This window comes from Macrotis lagotis, chromosome 1, assembly GCF_037893015.1.
Source record: "Macrotis lagotis isolate mMagLag1 chromosome 1, bilby.v1.9.chrom.fasta, whole genome shotgun sequence".
Taxonomy (NCBI): domain Eukaryota; kingdom Metazoa; phylum Chordata; class Mammalia; order Peramelemorphia; family Peramelidae; genus Macrotis; species Macrotis lagotis.
In genome coordinates, this window is record NC_133658.1 from 341,538,065 (window position 1) to 341,562,034 (window position 23,970).

The following is a 23,970-nucleotide window of genomic DNA, read 5'->3' on the forward strand; positions in this document are numbered from 1 at the left end:
CAGCTCTGGGGACGCGCGGGCTGGTCTTCAGCGTGTCCTGCGCCGGGCCCCAGCTCCTCGGACAAAACGGGGTGGAGGAGAGACTACGCCCTGGGGCACCCCACCCTCTGATACCACTTACTCCTTTCTTTTCCAGACATAGCTGAATTATAAACTTCTTGGTACCTTTTTTTTCCCCCTGAGCGTGAAGACTTAGTCCTGGATCAGCATGACCTGAGTTATATAACTTTAATAAATTTGAGCCTCAGTTTCCCCGAGTGTAAAACGAGCTGGTTGAACTTGGTGATCTTCAAGATTCCTTCCAGGACGTACAGTTTTGACCCTAAGAGATCTGACTTTGGGAACTGAGGGAAGACCTGAGTTCCCAGGTCAGCTATCTTACATACTATTTATCTGCTTGTAATATGGTCACTTGGTCAAGCCATTTAGTCTGAATCTCAGTTTCCTCATATTAGTAAAGTTAGGGAGTTAGACTAGATGATCTTTGAACTTCCTTTTATCTCTAGATCCTTTGGCTTTTTCCCATTCTGGGTCTCCGTGTATCCATCTGTAAAAGTAAAGGGGTTGATTTAGGTGGTCTTCAAGTACTTTTTCATCTCTAAAGTTATTGTTCTATGATTTTATTAACTTGTTTCTGGGGGAAAGCAAGTGTTCTTTCTTTTTCTTTCTCTCTCTCCTACATTTCCAGGGAAGAAATATCAGATTATCTGGAGGTATTTACATATGGGACAGGTACCTGGAGGCCCTTCATGGGAAAGGGCCAGCTTCTAAATCCCCGAAGTGTTTCTTGGGGTGGGTTTGATGGGGCAAGAAAGCATCATTAGTCATTTCCAAGCACTCCACTCACATTGGAAGGATTTGTCTGAAGATTTCTGGATAGGAAGTGACATTGTCTTGTGGTGCAGCTCTACATATCAGGCAAACCCACTTTCCAAGAAGTTCCTCTGAGGAGGTTTCAGGAATCTGGATTTGTTTCTGAGGTTGGTGTCTTGGGACCTAAGTTGCTGTGGTTACCCCCAGGGAGGTGGCGCTCTTGCCTGTGCCCTGGTTTGCGTGGGTCTCACTCACTAGGCAACCGAGGGCACACTGTGGCAAGAAGCTGTGAGTTGACCTATCTCATGTTTTCCCATGAGCTCCAAATAATTTCCACCCCTTTTTGGGGGTGGTGTGTGTTTTGGTTTGGGGAGGGTTATGGTTGAGATAGGATAGTGAAAGGTGGTAGGAGAAGACCACAGGGACTTAGTCCAGTTACAAGCTTGTTCAGCATATTTTTAGAGTCACACATCAGAGAGTTGTAGAATAGAGAGAGAAAACAGAAAATAGATATAATCTCATGATTGGTAGTAGGAATCAAGTATTCTGAGGAGACAAGTCATACAAAGATGCACAGTGGAAAGAAAACTGGATTTAGGAAGGTTCCAGGCCTGACTCTTTGGGAAGCCAGAGACCCAGATAGCAAAATTGACTTGCTCACCTGTTAAATGAGAGAGCTGCAATAGGTAGTCCTGAAGTTTTCTTACAGTGCTAAAATTCTAGAAACTCAAGGATTTGGTTTCCAACCTTTTTTTCCCTCCTTTTTTTGGAGATAACTATGATCTTCTGGGAATTCTTTTCTACTTAGGTAGGTGGGCACCCTTTCTGCAATTTATAGTCATCTTAGAAAGTATCCTGGGACACTGAGAGGTCAAGTTTTACCCAGGTCATACAGCCAGCAGGCATATCAAAAGGCAGGGCTTGAACTCAGGTCTCATACACTACAAGATCAGCTCTCTGTCTACTAAGCCATGTTGCTTCTGAATTTCAGCCTTTTCTAAGCAGGGGATTTCATCAGCTCTCCAGGGTTGATGACTGGAGTACCTTAGAAGATGCCAAGTTTTGAGTTTCCAGGGAGATTTGGAAAAGTTGGGAGCAGATGTGTGTTGTCTTGCCTAGAGGATATTTTGAAAATTGATACATGCCATTTAAATTCCTATTTCTTTCACTTGGGGGAAGAAATATTTTTAAGACTCTAGGTCCTGGCATTAGAAAAATAACTTTCCCAGTGGGGGGAGCTTTCTTTTATTTAGAACACATTACTTACAGGAAGAACCAGGCCTAGAATCCAAATCTCTTAACACTAATAAACTCTTTGATCTTGGAAAGAACATTTAATATTTAGGATCTCAGGTTTCTCATCTATTAAATGGAAGTAATTGTCCTGCCTTTTCTTTCTCTCTGAGAATCTAATGAGAATAATATAAAAAAGTTTTAGTAAATTGTAAAGCATTGACTTTATACTCATCAACTCTTCCTATCACTTTCCAAGTCCTTAGAGGAACATTGATTTAGATCTGGATGGGACCTCAGAGGTTACCTAGTTCATCCCCTTTAGTTTATGGAGAGTGAAGCTGAAGCTCAGGGAGAATTAAGTGATTTGTTTAAGATTTCCCAGATAGGGAATTTCAGAGGTGGGATTTGAACTCACATCTTCTGACTTCACAGTAGATCTCTTTCCATTCTATGAGCCTTTGTCTTTCTTGATTGGCTCTAGCCCCTCTCCTGTTTACTTCTCTAAAACATTAATCTTGGATTGATTATGGTGAGCAATGTGAAAAACAACCCCATGGCCCGAATCTAGGCATCACAGACCTGGGTTCTGGTCCTCTTTCAAGCGCTAAGCCCAGCCATGTGACTTCAGACCAATGTTTTAAACTCTTTGAACCTCAGTTTCCTGTGGTGGAAAGAACATCATACTCTTAATCACCTCAAAAGTTTAAGAATGAGTGAAGATTAGAACTGAGAGGAACCTTGAAGACCCACTTAGGCTAAGCTCCTCATTTTACAGAAGGTGTTCAGGAAGCTTCCAAAGTTGGCAATTCAGGAAGCTTCCAAAATCAAGGAGATTACAGAAAGAGTAGTTGGACAGGTAAAGGGAGACCCAGACAGATTACACAGAGACTGATAGGCTGATCTAGAGTATTTTACTCCAATGTGAGGACAGGCAATCTAAAATAAGGTCACATTTATACAAAGCATTGTTTAGATTTAAAAAGTACTTTTCTCACCATGAACCCATAAGGTAGTTCTTGCAAATATTATTTCTAGTTTACAAGTGAAGAAATGGAGGGTCCATAAGGGTTAAGTGATTTGTCCATGGTCACATAGTATCAGAGCAGAGATTTGAAACCATGTCTCTTCACATTGACCAGTCCTCTTCCCATTTCATTAGACCAGTCCTCTTCCCATTTCATTAGACAGAACCATAGTACCTGAACCATGGCACTATGGTTCAGGAAGAACCATGGAAGAAAGAGATGTGTAGTTAGAACTTGTTTTATTACCTAAATTTTTTTTTATTGATATCTTTCATTCCTACCTATTACTTTCTTTTTTTTAATTTTTTTAATTTTTTTAGGTTTTTGCAAGGCAAATGGGGTTAAGTGGCTTGCCCAAGGCCACACAGCTAGGTAATTATTAAGTGTCTGAGACTGGATTTGAACCTAGGTACTCCTGACTCCAAGGCTGGTGCTTTATCCACTACGCCACCTAGCCACCCCTCCTACCTATTACTTTCTCTCCTTATAACAAGCCATACCTTATAACAATGAGTGAAAAACTGAGACAGATAATGACATGGGGAAACAGAAAGAGAGAGAGAGAGAGAGAGAGAGAGAGAGAGAGAGAGAGAGAGAGGCAATTTAGCAAAAACTAGTCAATCATCAACTAAGTCTAACAATATAGGTTAGCAGTTCTCAAACTTAAACTTTTTGGTCTCAAGACCCCTTTTATACTCTTAAAAATTAGTGGGACATCCTCCTCCCCAAAGAGCTTTTTTATATATGAAGATTACATCTATTGATTTTTTACTGTTAGAAATTAAGATGTCTATATATTATTATAGAAATAGTTTTTAATACATGGTTTCACTATAAAGGTCTCAGGGACACCCAAGGATTCCTGAACCTCACTTTGAAATCCTCTGCAAGGTTTACGACTCATAGTCCCTCACCTTGGCAGAGGTGAGAGAGTTGCTTCCTCCTCTCTTCTACAAAACCAACTTAGGTCATAATAATTATATAGTGATTTTTTCCATTTAAGTTGTTGTTCTTCCATTTGCATTGTGGCAATCATTGTGTATTTTGTTTTTTCTGCTTCCTTCATTGTACATCTGCTCATCTAAATGAGTCTGCTTTCCATGCTTCTCTGAATTCTTCCCATTTGACATTTCTTCCAGGGTAAAACTATTACATTTGAGTGACTGATTTTTAAATGTATTAATTTTTTGTCTGTTGGTTGCAAGCCTAAAGCAAGTGATGTAAATGGGACATCCTTTAAACTAGCAAGACCATTGATAATATAGAAGTGGAAGGCAACTTAGTTATCTGCAATATGTGCAAGATAAGCCAAGATTGATACATTGAGAAAGAGTGTGGGAGTCTGTTTCCAAATATTCAGATCAGGTTCTTATGATGTGCTGCCTTGGGTGAGATTTGGCAGATGACTATGAGGAGCATAAAGCAAACCCAGAGAGGGTCCATCAGAGAAAAATCCTACTTTCATAAGAGGGAGAGTAGTAAGAGAGACACATATACCCTGATATTTTCAGGGTACCCTGATTTATTCTTCTAGTTTCTTCATCATCCTTTTAATCTGTGAAACTTGGCCTGGCCAGCACCCTGACACAATCAGTATTACAGGAATCCTGATTATTTGGGTGGACAGGCATAAGTATTCTTATGATTGCCAGGTTATGGAACATAAACTTTTTTTTCTTAGACTTGTGGGCAATGGGCAACCCAGCCTTGAAAGGTTTTTGAGCTGAAAAGTTACAGGATGATAGTTGTGCTCTAGGACAATGAATCCAGTGGCCTATATATGCTACTAGAACCTTAAAGGGTACTTACAAATCTATTGTAATCATCCCAAGTATGAAGTATTAAAGACCTGGACTAGGGTGGGGTCAGTGGAGGAGACAATGCAGGCAAGAGAATTATTGGACAGGTATTCTGTTCTTCTTGAATTGTCTCTTAACTCCAGGGTGAGTACTATTCTCCGTTACAGGTGTCTTTGGCAACCTTAAGCCAAACCTAAGGCTTTGTGGCCAAATTGGATGCCCTGGGCTCCCAGGGGTGAAGTCTGATAGCATCTTTTAACAACGTCGCTTAGTGCAGCCACCTGGATTTCTTCCAGGGACCAGCCCAATATTGGGAGATAAAAGAAACTATTCATCTACATCCAAGACATGTGCAGAGGGAGGGGCTAGGACATGGAGCCAAAGCAAGAATATATCTAGCTGACAGGTCCCTTTGTGTCTAGTGCCATTACCAACAGAGGGAATGAAGGACAGGGAAACTCACCCACTATATGATTAAGCAGCTAGAATTAACATTGTGTTATCACATTTTCCCAGAATTGGGAGGATATGGTACTTTATCTCACATCCTTGCTCCCCTGCATGGGATCAATACTATAACTCAGGAGATGTTTTGGCTCAATGGACCCATCACTGGTCCCATAGGCAGTAGGTGTGGGTCTGAATCCTTGGTTGCCTCTGGTTTTCTAGGAGATCTGGCAAATACTCAACAGAACACTCACCCATTTCACAGATGAAAGTCTCAATTTTCTGAGAAGGGACAGGATGGGCACTGTTGGAGGTCTCATGGAAGGGATTTCTTCTGTTCAGCTTTGTACTGGTTTGTACTGTATTCCTTCTGAGGTCCTTCCCAACTCTCAGATCCTATAGATTCAAAACCCAGCATGACAATCAAGATCATGGAAATCAAAGGATGTCAGAACTGGAAGATAACTTAGTTCATCTGTAAAATGAAAAGTTGGACAGGATTATCCCTGAATGAGAACATAACTCAAAGTCATTTATTAAAATCAAGTACTGTCCAAATGCACAGTCTTATGTGGAAGAGAAGATTAATTCAGCTCTGGCAAATCAAAATGATTCAAAAAGAAATCTAGGTTCTTTGTGAAGGAAATTGGATAGAGCCTAGGAGTTATAAAATAAATGCCCATGACTCTTGTCTTTACTTTCTTGGATAGGATGTCAGAAGTTTGTATTTTATACTAGCTATCTAGAAGGTGGGAGTGACTGTAGGTTGAAAGGGGACTGTATTGGTACTCATTAATGGAAGTAGGCTTGGTCCATGTAGAGTAGTGATAAAATCTTTGAACCTTTCTGCAAGGGTATCTTAACTTATTTATCATCAAAAACTGATTTTTAAAGACAGAAGCTAGGAGACCAGAGCAGGCAACAGAGTCAATATATATTTTAGATAATAGAGAAGTAGTTTAGTGACAGCATGAAAAACAATACCACAGGGTAATTGGTTTAATAAAATCATAGACTCATAGGTTCATAAATTTAGAACAGTGTCCAACTCCATCATTCTATAATTTGACCTAGAGAGGATAAGTGACTTACCCAAGGTCACACAGGTAGTAAACATCAGATGTGGCATTTGACTTCACAGGCAATACTCTAATAAGCAACTTAAATTCAATCTTCACAAAACTTGTGAGGTAGGTCTTATAAATAGCATCCCCCCCCCATCTTACTGACAAGTGGACTGAGTCTCAAAGAGTTTAACTCACTCACCATGGATCTCAAGGTTAATAATTGTCTGGGCAGGGATGTGAATCCAGGTCTCTCTGTACTTCCCTAGACCACACTACCTGGGGTAGGGGTGAACTGAGATCAGAAAATGGCATCTTGCTGTGGCTGAGTATGTTCCCTTCCCCATGCTTATTTTGTAGATGCTAAATTGGTGATATTGCTGAGACAAAGAGGAAGTGGGTTAGGGGTCTGGAGGACGCCCTGCAAGAAGCATTGCTGGGATTTGTAATACTTCAGACATTTAAGGTAAATGAAACAATTGGGTTAGAACATTGGTGGACTCATCTTATAAAGCCTGTCGTCATTTCCTTAAGCATTCTAACTGGTCCTGGCAGTCTCTCCAGAGAGGCAGCTGTCCCCTCAGGCTAAGCAGCCTCCCCTCAGCCCCTCCAGATGATCTCCAGTTCATTCAGACTTTCAATGGCTGCTCAGGCTCCACAATTGTAATCCTTGTATCACTAATTGCAGAGCATAGTTTTCTTTAATCACCCCCTCATGGAAATGTCAAGCCATGATATGCTCAGAACACAATAACCCCATCAGTGGCCAAGTCACAGGAGAGAACGGGAGGATCATTAGGCCCAGAGGAAACCCTACTATTGGCCAGGGGGAGAGGGGGAAAGGACTCTACTGGGGAATGATGGTCTTCCTCCTCCTCTGCATCACACCACACCTGTAAGGCAGACAGAAGCCAGACTCATCCACCCTTCTATATGTAAGTAGACCACCCCCCCACCCCCATGCTTCCTATTTTCCTGACGACTCAGAGATTGGGATTCAGAGAAGGCTGACACAACTAGTTAGGTCAGAGGTGGACTTGAACTAGGTCCTTGAATTCTAAGACCAACTAGTGATCACCGGACCATATGCTTATAGGAGAATAATATGGGACCGGAGGACTCACAGTTCATAGTTAGGAGATTTGAGTTTTGAGTAAACGGAAAATTTCCATGAGGTGCATATGAACCCTATTATTCAAGGGATTCAGTATAGCTAAAATCCTTGGAGAATCTGTGGCTACTAGGGGTGGAGCAGGGATATGGGTCAATTTGGGGGCAAGGAAGCTTCTGGAAGATCAATCTTTTCTATCTCTGGACTTCAGTAGAGAATCTATTTGATCCCAATGAAAGGGTCACAGAAACTTTGTCTTGTTCTTCCCAACCCTATCCCTTCCATCACCCCAACCCAGTCCTCGAATTAGCAGACTTCAGAGATCATACCTTATTCACTTGTGCATATCCTTCAGACCCTGACAAAGGATTTTTGCCCAAAGCAAATGCTCTTTCTTAGGGTTGAATTGAATGTCCTCCCCGGCTTCCTTTAATTCCCAACTAAAATCCCACCTCCTATAGGAAACCTTAATTCCAGTATCTTTCCTCTATTTATCTATTTATCCTGAATATAACTTGCTTTGTATATTTTTGTTTGCACGTTGTCTTCCTTTCTTTTAGCATGGTCTGAACAGCACTCACAGGTCCTGAGATGCTAGTTGAATAAAGGATAGGCCTTCTGTCCTGAGGAGGGAGGAGGTGAATACCTGGTTAGATGGGGTAATACTTTGCCTGGAGGAGGCTAAGGAATACAGCTAGGATCTTGGAGGAAAGGACAATGGTGAGGTTAGATGGAATTGACTGGTAAAGAAAACCAAAGAAGATACCAAGGAGCTGGATCCTAAATGCTTCAGTTGACTAGGAAGAAGCATGATACAGTGGAAAGAGGCTCTGGAACCAGAGGACTTGGGTTAGCACTTACTGTATGACCTTAGGCAAATCACCTACCCTCCCTGAGCCTCAGTTTCCTCATCTGTAAAATGAAGACTTGGGATGAGATGGTCTCTGAGATCTCTGGTCCTTTGGCCTGCTGAAGGGGGAGATGGATGGGTGGGGAAGAATTGGTATGGGGGAGTGAAAACAATTCAAGATTCATCTCTAAGGTACACAACACCTCATGGTGCTAAATTCCATTGTGGGCTCAGTATAGTTAAAATAACTGGAAAATATTTAATTGGTGGTGCAGACAGGGATGTGAACCAAAGAGGGACAAGGAAACTGCAGAAAGGTTTATCTTTTCTTTCTTCAGGCTTCAGAAAAGTATCCATGGAAAGTCAGGGAAGTTCTTTCCTCCTTTTCTCCATCCCCACTTCTACTTTTACCTCATCCCAGCTCATGAACTAATATGACTCTAGAATGCTTTTAATTAAAAAGGCAATGGGAGCTCTAAATTAAAGTTTTAAAGTTGAGTCCTTTATAACTATAGAAAGGGTTGGGGATGAAGGAGAATGGATGGAACTGTAATTTTTGTTGTTGTAAGAAGTCAATTTTCTTATTTCTTTTTTAAAATATATTTTTATTTATTCCATTAGATGTTTCCCAAATATGTACAAAGAATTTTAACACTCATTTGAAAAAATTTTGAGTTCCAAATTCTTTCCCTCCTTCTTGCCTCTTCCTTACCCCTGTAGATAACAAGCAATATGATATTAATTATATATGTAAAATCATATAAAGCATATTTCCATATTAGCCATGTGGCTCCTAAGTTCCCTCCAAAGAAAAACAAAGTAAAAAAAGGATGCTCCAATCTATACTCAGATTTCATCAGTTCTCTCTCAGAGATGGAGTTTTTCGTGGTTGATCTTGCTATTAGTTCTGCTCACTTCACTTTATGTCAGTTCATATAAGTTTCTCCAGGTTCTTCTGAAACTATTCTGTTCATTATTTTTCATAGCACAATAGTATTTTATCACAATCTTATACCACAACTTGTTCAGCTATTCCTCAATTGATTGCCATCCCCTTAATTTCCAATTCTTTGTGACCACAAAAAGGACAATTAAAAATGTTTTTTGTTCAGATAGGGACTTATGATTTCAAACTTGTTGAGAAACTAGGTGTCAAAACTCCCTCCTCCAGTGCAACTCATCTTAGAGAACTGCCTGGGACATTCAGAGATTGACTTGTCCAGTACTTGATCCCAAGTCTTCCTAACTCCAAGGTCTGCCTTCTATCCACTGCATCCTGCTAACTCTCTGGATTGTATTTTATAAGTTCCATATTATGCAGATCTCATAGGAGATGCATCGCAATATAATGAAAAGAGCCCCAGGAGGGACAGTATCCAGAACAATGCTCAAGACAATCACTGAATTCAAACTCATATTACAAGCTGGGAGATGGAGACCCATCCAGACAGGGAAAGTGACTTGTCTAAGGTCATACAGGTATAGTTAAGTAGCAGAGTCAGAATCTGAATCCAGGTTCTCTGACTCCAAATTTCAATGTCTATGACTGCCAAACTACCTAACAGTTCTGCTTACTTGATGAGCAGCCTTAAACAAAGCCACTTCCCCTCTCTCCTATATCTGTTTGCCCATTTGTAAAAAGAAGACTTTGAACAAGATTGGTCTCTAAGGGCCTCTCCAGCTCCAACATTCTGTGTTTTATGCTCTAACATTCTAATGTTCTAAGGTCCTTTTCAGATCCAATGTACTATTCTTTTCCTAGCTGGTAAGAGACCATAGAAGGTCTCTAAGGGGTTAAGATCTCTTGGTTGCTCGCTCATATATACACACACACACACACAGACACCCTTTTCGTTCTCTGACGAAAACTTGTAGGAAATCTGCCTGTGTGCTTCCTGCTCAGCTTGTGAAGAAAAGGCAGGGGGCGGGGAAGGGGTTGAGGGGCAGAGATGTGGCTCCGTGAGGGCTCCTTTGCTTTGCTCACAAAATGACCTGGAAGTGTGCCAGGGAACCTGGGAGAGATGGAGGGAGGGAGGCAGAGCAAATTAGAACAAAGAAAAGCCGAAGTCTCCTGAGACCCGGACCCGAGAGGGGAGTCCTCAGGTCTGTCCTGGGCAAAAGAGTGGTGAGCACGGATGGGGGTGGGGAGTTGAGGGGCTCAGGTCTTTGGGCTGGTTGAATCAAAAAACTTGAAAGAATAAAAGAGAGGAGAAACGGAGACACGAGAGCAAGTCAGGAAGTATCTAGCAATTGGGATGATCAATATATGTAAACCTTCATCTCGATGGGCTGCCCCTCCTCCCTTTCCTACCAGTGCACACCCTAAGGAAGGGGGTTGCTGAATTCCTGAAAAGAATGGGAGAAGGGCTATGGATTTCTTGAGGTTACATCAGCATCCAGAGTGGGCAGTTCAACTAATGGGGATGCAGCCAGGAGGGCTGTAGTCATGGGACTTCGGTGTCCCGGCTGGAAGGGTGGACCAGTGGGATTGGGCCAGGATGAAGTATTTGTGATTCAGGAGAAGCTAATTCATAGCAAAGCCATTGGCAGATGAACTCTGGCTTCAGCAAGTTCCCTCTGACCCAAGAGGCAGAGATTAGACAAATCTGACTCAGTCCCTCAGCCAGTTAGAAGGGCCATGGCTTGAGAGTTCTTGAGATTGAGTCCTGGCTTTGCATTTTGAGTCTGCTTTGGTCCCATTGGTTTCTCATAGTTTGAGCCTCTTGAACCCAAAGGAGAGGAAAAGTGTACAAAGCCATTTCTTCCCTTCCAAAGTGAAACTGCTTTGACTTATTAGAGTTAGAATAAGACCAATGGTAGGGACTTGGGGGTGTGTGGGGGGTAGCAGGGACAGTATCTAGGTCTTTTCCAGGTTTCTTGTATCCTTTTCCTTGTAACCTGGCCACTCCTACCCTTAACCCAAATGAAAACCAGATTTCTCCTGGCCTTCTCCTCCAATATGTTCTCTACTATGATGTTCTACCACCAGAGTGATTTTTTTCTCTACTTGTGACACAGTTTTCTTGGGTGCAGTGGAAAGTTGAGTCTATTGGGGATTTCTTCTGTGGAGTTCTTTATGTTGGTGTCTTTGGGTTGATGAGCCAAATGAGATTGGGCATAGTGGTGTTGAACTCAGGGTTTACTAAATTCTTAGCTTCTATTAGTATATGGGGAACTCATGGGATTGGGAAGAAAACCTAACATTTCTTGGGTGCTTTTTTGGTCTTATAAAATCATTGTATCTTGCAGTGAATAGAATATGATCCTTGAGTGTGTTATCTTACATGCATAAATGACTGTTATATGAAACAGTGGATGATTGTAAGATTATTTATTATTGCATAAACAGGAAACACTTCCATTATTTGTCCTCTAAGAGTCAAGATGACTCAGGTACCAAGCTTCTGGTTCAAGAAGATTCACTAATTAGGAGTCAAGAGACCTGGGTTTTGGTCTAGTCTACTTACTAGATGTATGACCTTAGACAGTCATTTTAATTCTCTGAGTCTCATTTTTTTTTTTCCATTTTACTAAATGGGACCAATAACCCTTTTTCTTGGAGGGATTTATAAAAAGATAGGACCTTAAAGATCATATAGTTCAACCCCCTCATTTTATAGATGAGAAAATGGTGACCCAGAGGGTAAAGAACCTGTTCAAGGTCACATAGCTTCTAAGGACCAGAGCTAGATTGGAACCTTGAACTGATTTCCTCAGAGGTTTTGAGGATCAAATGAGATAATAGATGTGAAATTTCTCAGAAAATGATTCTTTATATCTAAAAAATAAATAGAAGTATACTTTAAGAGAAATAGGAAGCCCAAGGCTATGAAAGAAAGATAATTTTTCCCCTCCACCTGATGTCCCCTCCACTTTATTTCTGGGATTAAGGCTAACCCAGATAGGTAATAGAAGCCCCCAAAATTTTCCATGATAATCTGCCATGGCCATATGTTCATGGTACCAAGGTCTTGGTGTGAGGTATCAGTGAAGATGTAAAGGATAGCCACTCCAATATCGTAGGGCAGATGTGAACCCTGGGGATTTGTAGGACTCTGTAAATGTAAGGGTAGCCATAGATGGCATACTCTGCTGCATGTAGTCAAAGTGAGATTTCTGCCTATGGTGACTCATCCCAAGTGACAGAAGTTCCCTTTTTTTTTTCACTCTTCAACCCTTGTGATTGGGTGGCTGGTAACTGAGAAACCACATTGAAAAAACCCCAAAAAACTCTACTCTCTAGTTGGCCCCCTAGGGCCCCTCCATCTAATACTGTTTTTTTCACAGGGAGAGAAGTTCACACCCAAGTCTTTGCAGAGTGAGAGCTCCTGTCAGTCACACCCATGCTAAGAAGTTGGGTCAATTTATTGCTCTAGGAGATGATAACATTACTGCTGTGGACAGTTTACTTCTGTAAGTTAAGCAGAGCTAATATTCCTATTTTTAAAGCTAACAATTTATAGAAAATAAATTGTCTGAAACAATTTGTATAAATCATAGGACATTAGAGTTTAGAGTCAGAAAGAATCATAGAGAACATCCTATTTTACTCCCTTACCCAAAGTTAAACAGCCAGTAAGAAGCAGAGTCTTGTATTGAACTCAGCTCTGCTGGTTCCACTATTTTATACTGCTTTTCTATTAGGGAGAGGAGAAGGGAATAAATATTTATATAGCTAGTTGTTGTGGTTCAGTCATTTGTGTCTGACTCTTTGTGATCCCCATTTTGGAGGGTTTTGTTTTTGTTTTTGGTTTTTTTTTGGCAAAGATCCTTCAGTGGCTTGCCATTCATTCTCCAGTTCATTTTACAGATGAGGAAATAGAGGCAGAGTTAAGTGATTTATCCAGGGTCACATAGCTGATAAGTATATGAGATGGGATTTGAATTTGGGTTTTCTTCAATCCAGACCTATTGCTGTATCCACTTGCCACCAACTGCCTCTAGGAGGGAGAGTTTGACTCTTAGACCTTTTCAGAACATTTGAATTCATTCAACTTTTTGGGTATTTGAGGTTTGGGCAGAATCTGCAATTATAGTAGTTGAGAAAGGTCAGTACACAACTATTTTTGGAAAGAAAGGGGTCTCTAGGGAGCTGCAGGGCCTGAGAAGCTAATGTGTGACTTGGTCTACATAAAGAAACTGCCTTTTAAGGGGGCTGGGAGGAAAGCCAGGTCAACTATATAAGCAATGTGCCAGACCCTGTGATAAATATTGCAAATACCAGGAAAGGCAAAATGAGAGACCTGCTTAGCTCCTGGACTAGCAAGCTGGTGTCAGAGAGAACTGGATTTGGAATCAGAGACCCTAGATCTGTATCCTGGTTCCTTTAAACCTTCTGGGTCTCAGTTTCCTCAGCTATAAAATGAGGATACAATGACTTTTGAGATGTCTCCAAGCTCTGAATCTATGATCTTACCTCTCTACTTTGACTGCAGATTAACCCTTTCTTCCCTGAACACAGTTGTTCCCAAAGTTTTTTTCCTTCCCTTACCCCATTTTATTCCTTAATATTTTAGAGATTTCCTTATTAAAGGCAGAACCAAATCTTTCAAAGGACTTATCTGGAGGCACTGTAATATAGTGAGAGAGCACTGAACTGGGAATCAGAAAAATGGGGTCCCTTTCTCCAAACCCACCTGTTCTGAGATGGACTGGGCATGCAAGAGTGGTGAAGTCACCTCACTTCTCAGGGGTTTCTCCCTGTTGGACACTTAGACCAGCCGTTCTCAAACCTTTTTTACATTTGTAAAGATTATTGAGAATCCCCTCCCCAAAAGTTTTTGTTTGTTACCACATTAGAATAGTTACCACATTAGAAATTAAAATGTGATTATGAAAAGTTTTGACCTTGAGTACCCCCTAAAAGGGACTTGGGGTACACTTTGAGAACCATTGGACTAGCTGGTCTCTAAATTTCCTTCTGGTTCCCTTCTGTCCTCTGGGAGGGGGGAAAATTAAGTAGTTTGATCTTTGGTGCAGGGGTTAGATCAGTTAGGATTCCTGCCTGGAGCTCTCCAACACTGCCTTCCACCCTGTCTGAAAGCCATGGAATAAAGGCTATTTGGCTACTGAATACTCCTGACTGATGTCATATCCCGTGACAGTGGAATCTGTGTCTCCACTCTAAGTGAAGAGTGATAAAGTCAGTCCTGGGAGCTGATCCACACTTGCAGCTGCCTCTTGTGACCATTTTAGCCTGGCTCCAGGAGGAAATTGCCAATCCTAGGATGAGCCTACCTAATAGGATTGACCAAGAAAGTATGAGACCTTTGGGATACTTAGAATCAGCGCCTTCATCATTCCCTTTATTGCTCTCAGTTCACCCTCTTCCTCTCTTAGTCTCTATTTTATTCTTTGGTGAGTTTTAAGAAGGAGTATGCTATAGGGAAAAGAATCTGGGAACTTGGAACAGCTAGGTTCTACTGCCAGATTTGCTATTTTGGAACTATAGGTGGTTGGATGCTTTTCCTTCTCTAGGTCTCAGTTTTCCCCTCTGTATAATGACGAGTTTAGGTCACACCAGGGTTTTTTAAACTTTGATTCTATGAATTGGAACAAGTCCATGATTGTCATGGGAGTGATTTAATGGAAAAATAGTTGGAGAAGAATGGAATGGCACACCTGAGGTTCCACTTGCACTTCAGATACATATACTCTCTTTGCTCCTGGCTAAGTCACTTAACCCTCTCATTCTCAGTTTCCTTATCTGCAAAACTGAGATAATGATAACACTTCACTCAGGATTGTGGTGAAGATCAAATGAGATTATGTAAAGTTCTTTGCAAACCTTAAAAGTGCTATATAAATGTTAACTGATTATGATGATGACAAATTTGTATGGGTACACAAGACATTTTGCTCTTAAAAATCCTTAATTCTTAGAGTCACAGATTTTTTAAAAATTCCCTTTCCTTGGCCTATCATGCCCACTCTTGGCCTTTTCTTCTATATAGCTCCCAATCTTCTTTGTTGCTCTATGTCACTCCTTTAGCTGTGAAAGGTAGGAGAGTTTCCAGTAGAGAATTTAAATATTTTGCTATCCAAGGTATAGTTTCAGTTGGAAAATGCTCAACTAGAAGATACTGAAGGCCCTTTCCAGGCCTGATGTTTCATAATTCTACAACCTTCTAATATTAACTATTTTATCATTCTACCTCTTGGATGGTGGAATAGCAGGCATCAAAAGACTACCTCCTTTCCAAGGTCTTTTTTTATGCCCTCAACTAGGCATAAAAGCACTTTCATTTTTGGTCCAAACCTCTGATTTTCATTGAAATACCAGTAGACTAGCAACTCTCTTTGCAATTTATAGTTTGAAAGTTGCCTAGGACCACTGATAGATTAAGTAACTTGCTCAAGGTCACAGAACTGACCTATGTCTAAGGTTGATCTTGAACCTGGGTCATTGTGACTCTCTGTCCTCTATGCCAAGCTGTCCCCCTTTTCTATTTTGTATTTACTTATTTGCATATATTATATCTCCTGCAGAAGGATGCAAGCTCTTTGATGATGAGTGACTCCCAAGCACCTCCTGCATATATGGACATCATTACCCTGAACATTTAATAAATATTTGTTGAACTGAATTGAAATAATTGAGTTCTATAAACTTACTTCTTACTATAGTATATGTCTTAGTGAGGTGTTGACAAAAGTATACTGGTAAATGTTTAACCACCGGTTCTCAAAAAAAAGTATGTGCAGCACAATTTTAAGTTTCATTTGCATTAACATTTTCTTCATCACTTTCTTAAGTCTAGAAATCAACAGAACAATAAGTCAAGTCTGATTTGTAAAATTTGCCGATCCACAAGATATAAATTCACACAAAAAATTTAACAATCAGCTTTTGAGAGTCAATACAAACTGGTTCCAGCACAACCATGGGTGATAGAAGTCTCAAATGAAACAGGGTATGTAAAGTACTCATAAGTTTTAAAACACCATAAAAAATAATTATTGTTATTAGGTAAATAAATATTTTCACATAACGAGTTTTGCTTGATGTGAGGTATCCTTGTAGGCATTAATGTTCCTCTTGCATTGTATCTCCCTTGAAGAAAGGGTCCTGAGAGAAAAAGGTCATTTGACCCTTCCCGAGCCTAGAGTGACAGCACTGAAATGAAGAAAGACACAAACAACCTCACAAGCAACCTCCCCTGCCCACTTTCTGGGCCTCTTATCACTATGTCAAATATGGCCAGTTAAGTGTCATTAGTTTCTTATCCTGAAAGGGAAGACTTTAACTTAGTGACTGTATTTCCCATGGACAAGTCATTTCTTTCTCAATTTCAATATCCTTCTCTTTAAAAGGAGAGACTTGGATGAGCTAATATCTTAGGTCTCCTCTACTAGTGATCTACAGCCATTCAGCAAGAGTATCTTATCATATGCCTCATTATTTTCACCTTCTAGAGGAGGAAATATTTTTGTAAATCTTAACTCACTCTGATAAAGTACATCATTGTTGTCATTCCAGATGATGAAAATGAACTGGAGGATTTAGAGCACCAACGAAATTCCACGTCTTCTCTTTATGGGTCTCCTCAACAAGATCATTGGCAGGACATGGCTGAGGATGGACTTCACGGAGCCAACAGGGATTTCCTAGAGCTGCAGAGAACTCAGGGTCCAAGTAACAACTTCCCACAGCATGTGTATAAGCATCAGTTCAGTTCTGACCTCAGCATCAGTCCCACAAGTCTGGGAGAGGCTCAGGGGGATCTTGAAGGATCACTTTATGGCCATGAAGAGGACAGACTTTCAGGTCAATCTGATATCAGCCTGTACTCCACCAATGCCCCCACTGGCCATAACCTAAGACCAGGTTCTGTGGGATCAACAGGCAGCATGCCTGAGAGTATTGGTCAGTTTGGAAACAGCTCAGAGTACCCCTCAGAATCAGAGGCAGTTTCATCTCTGAGTGATGATCACCCAAGAATTACCCCAGATGAGTCCTCCCAGATCCACTTCCCAAGCCCTTTCTCCCCAGTGGGACTACAACATACCCCAAGTGCTAATGGGAAAATGAACTCTGATGCTTCTTATGAAGAGAGACCTGTTAACCTGGAAACTGTCCACAAGACAGGGTCTGCAACCTCTCAGAACTCAAGTAACTCTAAGACTCAGATGCCCCACAGTCCTGGCTATAAGTTTGGGAGGGAGGAGGCTAATTCTCCTTTTCAATGGGGAGAAACCCAGCCCTTGGACCAAATTCAAAAATCCAAGAAGGCATCCATTGTAGCACTTCGTTCCCAATGCAGTGGTTCATTTTGCTCCTTCAGTCCCTCAAAGAGGAGTACTCCAAAGAGGCTGAACCAATCCAGGATTCCCAAGCAAGGGGTCAACACACCTGCCCATTCCTCATCTGAAGTCTCCAAGTATGGCAGGGGGCAGCTGAACTACCCATTGCCTGATTTCTCCAAGGTGGAGCCCAAAGTACGATTTCCTAAAGATGAAGAGAGCTACCGTCCTCCCAAGGGAAAGAGCCACTTGAGACAGTTCCAAGGTTCCATGAGACCTTTGATCTTCAAGTCACCTGCTGAGATTGTTCAGGAGGTGCTGCTCAGCAATAGGGATAGCTCCCCTCAGAACACCTCTCTTCCTTCCTACACTGTGGCCAGAGTGCCCAAGGAATTCAAAACACCTCAGCAGGCAACAGAACTGGTGCAGCAGCTACAGGTACAGTACTCATGGCATCCTGGTCACTGGGGCTAGAAGAACCTCAGAGTCCCCATGTTAGCCCTGACTTGACATGAAGTTGTGAGGCTGAGTATAAGGCACAGCCTAGGTCCCTTCCATATCTACCCATGAATACAAAAATTATAAATTTTATACATACATGCCATTTAAAGATCATGACTTAAAACAGTCAACATTTTGAGGGCTTGGGTCCATTCATAGATATTTAGCTATGTGTTCATTTGGTTCCCATGGGACCCATTTTATAACCTCTAAAACAAATGAAATCAGCAAAAGGAAAAACCAAATGGTGTTTAAAAAAAGTGTTATTTCTTAATTGAAAGGAATAGAGAGTTGACCTTCATATGAGAAAGACCTGGATTCAGGAACTCTTTCATATTGTGTTTCTATGACTGTGTCACATATAATGCTCCAATCAACCTCTAAGCCTAAACAGCAGAGTGGAAACTAATCTGCTTGGAAAGGAGTTTCTTATTGGAAGCTCTTTGTGTAAATGAAACCACAAGTTTAGGGAAAATGTAAAGAATTAGAATATGGTCAGTGTCCATTAGCATGGCCTTGGTCTGCTATTTATTGTGTAATTACTCAGAGAGCATCATGCTAAGATATTGTAAGAGAAAGGATCACATCATGTGGTTGTTTCCTTTGGTGCCCAGTTTAATAGATGTCCAACTGTTTTGCCTTTCTCTGCAGGAAGACTACCACAAATTGCTCACCAAATATGCAGAGGCTGAGAACACCATTGACCAGTTGCGACTTGGAGCCAAGGTACCAAATTGAGATCATTAGAATTGTGTTTGCAAGTGACAATGGTTGATCCATATATAGGTAGCATTTCAGGTTCTTTAGATAGAAAGGTGACCTGCCTGGCAAGTGTCTGCCTAATGTCCCTCCTTAAGAAAGGGTATTGCTCCTCTAAAACTGAGCAGTGTGATGTAATGGTGGCCATTATTTCTTTAAGACTTGCAAAGTGGGGCAGCTAGATGGCATAGTGGATAGAGCACTGGCCTTGGAGTCAGGAGTACCTGGGTTCAAATCCGGTCTCAGACACTTAATAATTACCTAGCTGTGTGGCCTTGGGCAAGCCACTTAACCCCATTTGCCTTGCCAAAAAAAAAAAAAAACCTAAAAAAAAACTTTCAAAGTGCTTTATAAATATCTCAGTTGATCCTCACAGTATCCCTGAAAGGTAGATGCTGTTATTCTCCCCATTTTACAGTTGCAGGAACTGAGGCAGACAGCAGTTAAATCACCTGAGGATGGATTTGTACTCAGGTCTTCCTATCTCCTGGTTTAGTACTCTATTTATTGGGCTGCCTACTGAAAAGAAGACTGAATGATGACCCAGGAAGCCTGGGTTTTCATCCTAACTTTGCCACTAACTCAGTCATTTCATTTCTCTAAATGAAAATGGGTATAATGATATCTATTTACCCCTTTTTCATATGGTTGTCATGAGAACTCAGTGAGATGAAACAACATTGGTGAAAATGCTTTAGGAATTATGAATTGAAAATGAATAAGGCTAGTTTAATATTTTATGATTTTTTTGTTGTTGTTTTGTTTTGCAAAGAAAAGACTACCCTAGAAGTACCTCTTGGGTGCTTTCTACAGAACATCATGCTCTCATGTCCTTCAGTTGGACTGGAGTTGAGCATGAAAGAATTGGTGTTGATGCCAGAGAGGTTGGTTCAAATGTGACTCAATTGCTTAGGGACTTTATGACTCTGAGTAAGTAATTTAACTTCCTTGGTCTTTCTTTAACTATTTATAACAAGCAGATAGTTTTTTCTGCCAAGGATCATTTGGATATTTTTTTTTTGGTTTCTATAATCACTCAAAATTAGGTAATTATTAAGTGAGTTCAGGTTTGAACTCAGGTCCTCCTGACTACAGGGCCAGTACTCTATCCACTGTGCCACCTGTGGAGCTGCCCCCATTTGGATATTTATAACAACATTCACCTGCTATATTTGGTGAAACATTTAATTCAACCCTAAAAGTTCAAATGCCCTTGGCCTAGACATTCCCCACCCCTGATCTATAAAGTAAGGGGTCCCTTCTGCTTGAAATTCTGAGGCTGTGTAGAATTGACTGGCAGGATGATCTTATCTTCACAGAATTTTCTACCCTGCCCCCACATCTCTTTCTCAAGTGCAGGTTTGTCTTTTGCATTTTTGGTGCTTCCTCTTTCTGGGTTTTACTTCATTGTGGCTAAGGAACTAAAGCTAGAGGGGAGGAAACTGAGCTCTGTTGTAACCTCTTACAGCTTCCTGCCTTTATCCCCTCAGTTACTCTCTAATTCGGGGCTTCAGACATGGTCAGGAGCTGGGACCTCTTTCTATTTCCAAATCATATGCTCTGCCTGTTAAGTAGCAGAAATTCAGTCCTTTCTCTTACCTACATACCCAATGGGACCTATTACTTGAATCCAAACAGGAGAGCCTGTCTTTCCTCTTGTTCTACTTGTCCCACTTTGTTTCTAAAGCATCTGACCCTTTGAAATGTTATGTGAATGAGGGTGAGGTTAGATAAGACCAAGGGACAAAGTAGTATCATGGGAAGATTGCTACGGAAGGATACCAGAGACATGGGTTCTTGTTCCATCCTTTACAACTAACCTGGACCAGTTGCTTAAAACTTCAGATGTCTGTTTTCTCATCTGAGGAAATGGGATGCTATCTGCAGCCTATCTAATGAGGAAAAGAAGAATTGTTCTGCCTGTTTTGAGAATCTAATGAGACAATGTGTGGGAAAGCAAATTGTAAACTTGAAGGTTTGCAAGTAGGTAGCAGTTATTAATGGAGAAAGAGTGGTGTAAGTTGAGGACCCAGGCAAGCTTAGTATACAATGTTTAGCTCATGGCCCCAATGTGCAACTTCCTAGCCCAGTGTTCCATTAGGGAAAGAGACCTGTCCTCTATGAAACTGAGATGAATTGTTTAGAAGACCTGAGGACAGGACCAAAAGGAACCTCCTGGCATCTTTCTCCAGTTGTAACCTATCTTCTCCCAATCATGTCAAGTATTACTGAAAATCAATATTCTTCAAGCTGTGTCTTTCCTATTGTTTCTACATCTCCCCACCATTCTGGCTCTACATGCTCTTCTTTGTCCTTAAGCAATCAACAAGAAGGATCCAAGTAGAAGGGAAAAAGGGAAATATTTGTAGGAATAATTTATATGCATACAGTACTTCAAGATATGCAAAAGATTTCCCTTGAGATAGGGAGGTACAGCATGAAGCCCTGGTGGGGGGGGTGACATTTACTTGTGTTTTGAAAATGCCCAAAATTAAGAAGGAGGGTGATGATAATGAAATGACAGTACTTTGGGCTACTAGAATTGATTTGTGAATGTGTGTTCTTTCGATCTCTGGCATAGATGCATCTGAGACTTCAAGGAATGACCCAGAAGGCCTAAGCAAAGATGCCATGGTCCATTCTGGACCTTGGTACACAGCATTACCATCACAGAACTCTGTCATGTATGTTTGTTATCTGAAGACCTTCAGCTACTTACAGGACTATCCACTGCATGAGTATCTCCAAACAAAGAGAACAGAAAGACAAGCTTAGACACACAGAGAAGGCCCATCTAAGCAACTAAAACTCTTCAGAACTAAATCTTTTTTTTTTCAAACCACACAAAGGTTTCATTTTGCTCTCCTTCTGATATATAATTAGCTCTGCAGTATGAGGTCTGTTTAGAAATACCATTCCAGCAGCCTGGACTAGCTTTGGTTTTATAAGCAAGCTAAGAATGGGTAAGAGGCAGTAATCCCAGCTTCTTGGAGCTTGAATTTTGGTCCTTTCAAGTTCAAGAGTTCTCAGCTGCAGTGGACTAAGACAATCCAGTGTCTGTAGGAATATGAGCCCCAAGAAGCAAGAGCCACCAGGTGTTTTAAGGCAGGATGAACCAGCCCAAATTGGAAACAAAACAGGTCAAAGATCCTGTGGCTGATCAAAATGGTTTGGATTGATTAGTCTCTGTGATGGGGAAGAGTGGAGAAAGTGAGAGACAGTGACAGAGACAGAGATAGAAGAGAGAAAGTAAGGAGGAAGAAGGAAGAAAGGAAGAGGAGGAGGAGGAAGGAAGGGAGAAAAAAAGAAAAAAGGAAAAGGAAGAATGATGCCCTTGTCAGGGTTATTTGTAAAAGCTGCTAATTCTCAAATGTATACATGAGTTGTCTCATCTTCTGATTGATATCAGTGACTCTTCTAACTTTCTAAGTCTCTCAAATGCCATATGTGACTCCTAGAGAGAATCCATTGTTGTAAATGTTCCAAATCTGCACTCTGATTATCTGGCTTCTTACTGCTCTCTGCTTGCAGGGTATAGCCCAGATCCTCTGTGAGTCCCTCTTTTCAAGGGAGTCAGCTGTTCAGGGACACAGATGCGTGAGCTCCTCAGATCTATCATGTACACCTCCATCACCTCTCCCCCTTTTAATTCTTTTCATTTGAATCATTATTTTTCTCTTCCATGTGAAACCTTTCTCTTTTATGAGCCAGACAAGGGGTAGGGGTCTGAAGAGCCCTTGTTTCTGGACTGTTTGTTGATCACTTCCTAGATTCTTTACATCACCATGGGGGGAGGGGGTTGGGGGGCACAAGGTAAGAGGGAGAAGATGGGGGAACATTTCCTTTTCCTTACCACAGATCTAAAAGAGGATAGGGACAATAGATGCTTAAGAAATGATCCAGGGTCCTCATCCTCCAGTCTCACACTCCTCTCTTCTGTCCTATTCAGAATCCCTAGGGATTTGTGCTACCACAAATAGAGAAGACAAAGCTTTGCAGCAGGAACTGCCCCTTGGGTAGCTCTGGATCTCCAATAGAAGTATGGGGCGACTGGTCTCACAGAGAGAGGGAGGGTGAACAGATGGTGGAGGGGATTATTAAAATCCAGCTTTGTTCTCCATCAAGACCCACAAAGGGGGAGGGAGAGAGGAGCCAAGCAGCTCTAATGATGTACACCACTTTGGAATAGGTTTTCCAGAGGAACGTGGAGAGAAACTTAAATAGGCACTCTTCCAGAGAGAGAATTTGCTTTTCTAGGGTGCTCTCTTCCTCAGCATTAATAGAATGGGTCCAAAGTCCTTGGTCTATATCCTGAACCAGGTGGACAAGGTGTGGCAATAAAGCAAAAAGACTGGCCCCTTTTTGGTTTGTTTTTAAACAAACATGAATATTTTGCTATGAAAAGAGTACTGAATTTATAGTTGGAAGACCTGGATTTAAATCTTGGTTCTGCCACCTACTTGACTTTGGGCAAGTCACTTAACCTGTTTGATTTCCAGTTTCCTCATCTGTAAAATGAGGGAGTTGATCTGGATAAAACTTCAAGGTCCAAATCTTAGGATCTAGAACTTAGGTATCCAAAGATGAGTATCTTCTTCAAGCAGACATCTTGGCAAGCTTTATGCTTATTTTCTTATGTTCTTGTTCCACTTTGCTTGTTTAGAGCAATCTAGGGCACTACTAGGGTGGGAAGTGGATAGAGTGCCAGACCTGGATCCAGGAAGACTCATCATCTTGAGGTCAAATCTGGTCTTATACATTTACTAGCTGTGTGACCCTGGATAAGTTACTTAACCCTTTTTGCCTCAGTTTCCTCATCTGTAAAATGAACCAGAGAAGGAAATGGCAAACTATTCCAGTATCTTTGCCAAGAAAACCCCAAATGGGGAAATGAAGAGTCACACATAAGTGAAAAACGACTAGACAACAATGTTTACTTCAATGTGGATGATATTTCTCCAAATACATTTATTCTCTTCTTTGGTTCCTGCTTTTAGAGCCAGTTGACACACACAAAAAAGGTAGATCCATTATTTTATTGCTACACTGGTTTTTAGATCTTAAGTAACACAGCTTAAGTCCCCTGACACTATTGTGAATATCTGTTGACTGAATCTCAGGA

At 41.2% G+C, this 23,970-nt stretch overlaps 1 protein-coding gene across 13 annotated transcripts in view; it reads left to right on the top strand.

The window, feature by feature from the left end:
- AKNA (AT-hook transcription factor) overlaps positions 1–23,970 on the top strand; it is a 66,756-nt gene that overhangs the window by 147 nt on the left and 42,639 nt on the right. For 3 of the 13 annotated variants that reach the window (XM_074211756.1, XM_074211766.1, XM_074211768.1), the window contains exons 2-3: positions 16,825–18,026; positions 18,741–18,815. In XM_074211756.1, the coding sequence (XP_074067857.1) occupies positions 16,825–18,026; positions 18,741–18,815 (1,277 nt within the window). The other 10 variants (XM_074211759.1, XM_074211765.1, XM_074211760.1 and 7 more) reach the window with 10 other exon arrangements.